At 43.9% G+C, this 6,943-nt stretch overlaps 1 protein-coding gene across 1 annotated transcript in view; it reads right to left on the bottom strand.

Moving 5' to 3' along the window:
• Window positions 1-6,943, bottom strand: part of RGMB (repulsive guidance molecule BMP co-receptor b) — a 39,793-nt gene continuing 32,850 nt past the window's right edge. The window contains exon 4 of the mRNA XM_044446722.1: window positions 1-4,867. Coding sequence (XP_044302657.1) covers window positions 4,205-4,867 — 663 coding nt within the window. The 3' untranslated portion in view covers window positions 1-4,204. The remainder of the gene's footprint in view (window positions 4,868-6,943) is intronic.

The following is a 6,943-nucleotide window of genomic DNA, read 5'->3' as shown; positions in this document are numbered from 1 at the left end:
ACATGGTATGTAACTTTATTCTTCTATCGTAATAATTTAAAGTATTGTATACACTGCACGGTCACGTCTTTCCTTTTCTTTCTTTTTCTATTTTTTTTACACAAATGTAGACTTATTAGTATATCCATGAACCACATCTAAAGGGCTTTGCAAAAGACTGGGCACACTGTGGGTTTTTTTCTTTTTAAACAAGCATAAAAAAATGAGTTTGAAGCCTTCGAAGAGAGACAGCCGTTTGGAGCGTCTGTGAAAACCAGTGTTCCCTCTAAGCATACACTCTCCCCAGAGACCACTCACTCGCTGCGAACTGTCCATATGGTTGGCATTAACTAAAGCTGTCTTGGCTGCGGTGGACTTCAAGAAGCAACATGTGCATATAACATTTTCTCAAGAAATCCCACAACAGAACCAGGAGTATTTCAAAAACAAAAACGAAACTACAGCACTCCAGACACGCTAGGATTTCTGAAATATGACTTATCTCTGGACTTCATGATTTAGATAGTTGTGTACATATATACTCGTGAGGCTTGGGAACACAGGAAATTGGCTAGTGCGCAGCTGTTTCTTACGATGGGCTCACGTTGCAGCTACAACTCTAGACTTGTCTACCAGACTTCTTCCACAAATACCTTTCAACTTGGCACACACACAAAAATGGTAAAATCCAACTATTCTAAGACCATCCTATTTCTCTCCATACAGGATTGAGGGGAGGGGGAAAGACTCTTGTTGGTTAGCCGCTTCGCTTCTAGCTCTATGCTGCTAGTTTCGAGGAGGGAGGACGAAAGGAGCCCCCCCCCCCCGCAAAAAAAATTAGTTCAGAATTGCATGAACTAATTTGTGCATGCTATGGGGGAATGAGACCATGCAGCAAATTTGACACAGCATTTTGAGCCCAGGCATACTTGGGACTTTAAATACTGGCCAGCATTTAAACCTGCATTTCTAACTACTTCCAGTATCGACAGTTAAAGGGATGTAACTTACTGAACAATGTTACCATCTTATAAACAGTTATTACACTGGGTTGGGTTGGCTTTATTTCAGCATTTCTTAATCAGCCCTGCCAGATAGGCTAGTATTGTGCTAATGGAGGCATGTTGGTGTGTGTGTGGGGGGCGGGTCGGGGGCGGAATCAGAGTATTGAAGGTTGCCCACAAGTTCTTGGGTCAACCTTTTAGCCATGACCACATTAGCTCTCTTGCTAGTCCAGTCCCAGCAAGCCAGACAGCCAGTGGGCACAGCCAGGCAACATGGTGGAGGAGTTACAATCAATAAGGAGCCCATGTTTTGCAAGAACAAGGCAAGAGGTTTGATCTTTAGCACCTCCGGTTAAAGCAGACTGAGGAGAAAGGCTGCTTGGGACTTGGTCAGCCCAGGCCCAGCCACCTGAAACAGGCTGGCTGGAGTGACCGTGTGACCAGGAGGCAGCCTTTTTCTGCCTGCCATTTTGTTTAAGGCTGGATCTAGGATTTGTCCACAAGAGGAAGGAAACCACTTAAGTTTCTCCCCAGATTTTGGGGTAACTCCTCGCTCCACAACAGCCCACACAGTTCAGCCTGCTTTCCTGACTCTGCATGTAGCATTTTCAGGGGGCTGCCTTGGGAAGTGATCCAGCATAAACCTGGATCCAGCCCTTGGTGTAAATGCCTGTGCCCTTCAGCAGTAAGCCCAAGAGCCCCTGTGGTTTCCCCTGAAATGAGGCCAGCACCCCAATCCCTCATTTTCCCAGCAACAAGGTTGGCCATCTAATCTGAGTGACAGTGGGCCTACCCACTGTGAAAATTGGGGGGGGGGCATGGTGAGGCAACCAACAGCACACTTTAAGGCAGGGGTGGACAACTTCCCACCACCCCCTCTCCTGGCTTGGCAATTCCCTATCCCACTGCAGTGCCAATAATCCAGAGCAGTGACAAAGGGTCAACTACTTTGACCATTTTGGTGCACCATAAGAGCTATAGAGCAGACACAGTATTTTTTTAAATGGGGTCAAAATGGACATGTCAGCACCTTTTAATTTTGCTTTTGCCTTTTGGGGAGCAGCCGGAGCCAGAGCCTGTGGCCTTTGTATTATCCACATTTGCTTTAGGGTCCCAAGGCAGCAATCCAAACAGAATATGGGAGGTGTGTTGGGTCCCCACAAGTAGCACACTGGAAGTATGGGCTCCTGGGTTACAGAAAAGAGTCTCATGGACTTTAAAGACTAAGAGATGGCCTGTAGTGTGGAATAGCCAATGCCTGCACCACCTGGTGTAATGGACTCTAGGCCACAAAAGTTTATGGATGCTACATTGCATCTGCCAGCCTTTAGAAGGCCACCAAACATGGGCAGGTTTCCATGAGAAGCCATGGTGACATCCTACCCCTGTGGGTCTGCTTTACCGTCCAAATCCAGTTCCAGAGTTCCTGCATGTAGGATTAGTTTTCTGAAACCACTGAGTGGATCAACATTTCTAACGTTTTCATCTTGCACCACAGCTTCTCTGGTTGTCTGGAACTGGGACCACTATTTACTATGGTTAGTATGGAAACACCACAGAAATAGCTGTTTCTAACCTTTGACAGATGTGTCACTATATTCCCATTTGCTGAGCAATGTGCCTGTCTCCTTGTTTACTTTTGGAAACAGGAAGACAGCACAAAAATACACAGGAGAAACATGGCAAAATAGTTTATTTTCATTTAATAAACACCCCTTGGGAGAATGGAGCAACTGGGGAGGGTGGCATGCATGTAACTACACTTAGGAGGCAGATGAGAAAACTTCCTCAGGATCACAGTGGACCAGTCAGGAGAAGGCTGCTGTGGTCCACAGGCAAGAACAGGGAAATGATGGGGATTTCACTCACTAGGGCTGCTGGGCTACAAGGACACAGCAGGGAGCAACCATGATAATCCAGACTGGTAAGGCTGGGCAAAGATCCACACTCCGCAGAAACAAGCCAGAGTTCTTTGCCCTGTCGCACTGTGTGAATACAGCCATACTCTTTATTACAACAGACTAATGTGACTACTGTTACTGTAACTGAAGAACTCACTAAAAACTGACACAGAAGTGATGGTGAAACAACTCTTGGAACTCTGCTCTAAGCCAATGTTCCAGTTTTCTTGGATCTGCCCAAACAAGGCTGACCAGCTGTCCCCAGTGCAAACTTTGATGTATGCTGAAGTGGAAGGTTGCAGAGGAGGCTATAGGATTAGTTAAATTTCTGCCTTTTTCCCAGACAAGGCAGGTTGTTAATAACTCTAAAGCTTGCAAATAAAACTTTTATCAGGGGGAGGAGGGAAAAACAGTTTCAATAGAAACTAAGGGGTAGGGAGAGAAATTAACCAGTTACGGCCTACCACTATCATAGGGTACACACTTAGTACAAACAACTTGAAGACAACCATATATCAATATATATTAAGAGATCTGAGTCCAAAAAATCCAAGAGTGTTAATGGGAAAGCTTTGGGCCCCCTTGCACACACTTGGATGAAAAGACACAAGTTTTTACATGTGTGCCCTTCACAAACTAATACAAGTTATCTTGTATTTGAATATCAGAACTCAAGTACAAGGTATCACTAAAAGTGAGTCCTTCAGAGAAGGAAGCAAAGATTTCTGCATCAGGAACACAAAAGATGCAGTCATTAATGCTTTAATAATGAGGATCAATGGCAAATTCTGTTCCTATGGGAAAAAAGCCTACTGGCCTAGGGTGCAAGGAAGAATCAGCTCTTCCGGAGCTCTGCCTCTCTGTTCAGCCAGCTTCCTGCGTGGTCTGAGCTGGCCAGAGGAAGAGCAAGAATCAGAGGGAAAAGGAACCACACAAGACCCTAAGTATGTGAGTTAAGCTAGGTAGTACTTAGAGGGAGCACTGGGTATGAGATATGTACATGTGGATATATGCTGTATGGATTACCTAGGTACACATAAATATTTAATATATAAAAAATAAAGTGCTTTCTATCTGGTCCTGATGAAAGGACATTATAAAAACATTTCACCAACTGCAAAGCAAAAAATTGTTACAATCAAAAAGAATATTACATCCAACATACATTAAAAAAGGTAACACAGTATATACAATCTGCTGGGTGTCCCAGGACAAAAAAAGCATCCCTTCATATACATGGTATATACATATATACTCTTTACTCAATATATTATGACAATATATATTTTTAAACCTTTGTTCTCAAACAAACAAAAAACCCTACAAAAACACAACAAGCATCAAACACACAAGTCCAAAAGTAAGACACGAGTCGCTCCCCCCGCCACGGCCTCCATTGCTGGGGAAGATGTGCCATCGCTCCTTCTTGGGGTGCAGTGCCTCAACGTCCTGCAAAGCACTGTGGGCAGCTGCTGTGAAATTGGCATCACCAGTGGTGAGCAAGTCAAACACACAAGAGTAGAAGTAGATGTCCTTCAACAGCATCTTCTCATGGCATTTTGTTGTTGCGCTCTCCAGTGTATACACAGACCGACTCTGGCTTGAAGCACCAGGAGGGAGCAGCTGCCCCATCACTGGCAAGGGGAGATGCCCACTGTCGTCAATGCGTTCGCTTAGGGGGCAGCCGTTCACACAGAGCTGCAGATCCTGGCTCTCTTCATAAGCCATGGCCAGCTCCTCAGGCATGCGGATGGCCAGCGTTAAGTAGCGGCCAAGCTGGCGCACAAATACTGTGGTCCCAATGTATCTGGCATGCATTTCCACGGATTTTCCACTCACTCTCTCCACAATGCGCAAGCTTTTGGTGTCACCATCACCGCCACTGGTCGTGCCATCTACAAAAGCTGCTGGCAAATCATCAGTCACTGCCTGATAGACCTTCTGATCTGTACAGTCTTGATAAGATTTAAAAATAATGGTTATCTGTAAAGAAGAAAGGGACAGAATTAGAGCAGGACACTGCCTATTACAGGACTTCAGGATGTATCTAGGAGTTTGAGAATTCAACTGGTATTGCAGTTCCAGATGCTGTACTACCATTGCTGTATTTCAAATTCAACAACTGTAAACATGGTACTGTTAACGGTGTCGTCAAATAAGGCATGCACAGCCTGAAAAGGAAAGCACAGCTGTTCAACAAAACCCATTAACTACACCCAAAACTCATTAAAAATCAAAACATACCAAGACAACTACATTCAAATCGCAACTTCATGCACCAAGCACAAAACACCCATTCTGAATTATCAGTGCACACCTACAGCCTTACAGAAGCCACAAGAAGGTAAACACACAGTGTTTCAAAAGGTCTTCCGTTACCACTGCTTGGTTTCCTACTATCTGAAGGAACTTTCTATTCAAAGACAATGCAGTTTATGTGGGCAAGCGCAAGAACACAAATGAGGGTGTGTTTTTATGTGATTTATTGCAGTGCTTTAGAAACTGAAACACAGAAAGAAACATAAATGTATTTATTTATTTAAAGTTTTTCTATGCCGTCCCATTACTAAAAAGTCTCTGGACGGCTTACAAAGAACAAAAACCGTAACAACATCACACTTCATCTAAAATAGTGATAAAAACAAGTATAAGACCAATTAGGAAAGGGGGGTTTGTCACCTGTATCTGGAATGGGATGGTTTGGGGTGAAATAGCAGCTCCTTCAGAAGGGCTCCAACATGATGAGTAGCCAGTGATGCAAGTCCTTTATTTTTTCCATTTCCTAACTTTATTAGTAACAATGATTGGATGCTAAATGCAACTGCAACATTAAGCAAGCTTGACTGTTCCAATTTTGTAATTAATGCTTGCACATGATTAACTCCAGTAAGTTTGCAAGGCATTTCTACAACTCCTCCTCGTCCTTTTTCCTGTGTCTCTTCCTGGGAAAGGTTATAATCAACCAGCTACCTGGTATTTGCTTTATGTTTTGCTTTTCTTTTCAGAAAAGCTCCAACTTACACTTCATTGATTCCTGTTGGTGACCTTATGAAGACATTCTGCTTCCTGTACTAAACGGTCCTCATTAGAAGTACTTGAATCACAGTGGATTGGTTAAAATATACTAGTTTGAACCAGCTTTAATGTTCAAACAGCACTCTGTCCTCTGGCAGAAGATGGAAACCATGGGGAATGGTTCCTGCTGGTACACATTAGTGCAAGATAGCTAAATCTGAGCTACAGGAAAGCCAGTAAGATGCAGTGGTTCGAGTGTTTATCTGAGTAGGTCTTGGTCTACTCAGCCAAGAAGCTCATTAGGTAGCACTGGGAAAATCTCTCACTCTCAAGCAATGGGAGACAAGAAGGACCATATAAGCAACCTTGGGCTCTTTGCAAAACAGTGGGATAGAAATGTGGTAATAAAATACATAAATTAGTCTAAAGGTTTTTCTTCCAGAAGGGTTTATTCCCTGAATGCAAGAGAAGGTACTCAGAGATGCATGTCACGGACAAGTGCAGTACCATGCAAATCAAAAAATAAATGTTGGAAGAGGGTACAAGAGGGCTTCAAAACATACACACACAGCAAGCTCACTTCGTATGAGGCCTTAGGTTGGATCCAGATGTAGGTATGTGCAACTCCCACTTCCCATGGCAACCCTTCCAGCCACCTGAAAATGCTGCACATTGGGCCAGGATCCCTGCTGAGTGGGGCAAACTGACTGCAGTGCCTGGGGAAGCCAACTTGGCTAGGTGTCTCCTGTGCACGAAGCCCTTCCATTTGTGGAACACAAAACAGCCCCTTATATTCTCATTTTCTTCGTGCCAAACCACACTTCCAGAAATGAGACACTGAGCACACGGTAATTTAATTAGGTTCCTATTAATTTATAAAGCCTCTCCAAAGGTATGTAGAAGGCAAACATGCAAAAGGAACAGCCACAGATATTCATGCCTATATATGCTGACTGCATGTAGATATTTTATCAGCTAGAACACCCCTTGGGCCTTTTGACAACCAACATTCCCCTCAATCCTTCCCTCCTCCTCAGCCCTCCA

This window comes from Varanus komodoensis, unplaced genomic scaffold, assembly GCF_004798865.1.
Source record: "Varanus komodoensis strain SLA01 unplaced genomic scaffold, ASM479886v1 scaffold5, whole genome shotgun sequence".
In the NCBI taxonomy this organism is placed as follows: Eukaryota; Metazoa; Chordata; class Lepidosauria; order Squamata; family Varanidae; genus Varanus; species Varanus komodoensis.
This window is presented reverse-complemented; position numbering and strand designations above follow the sequence as displayed.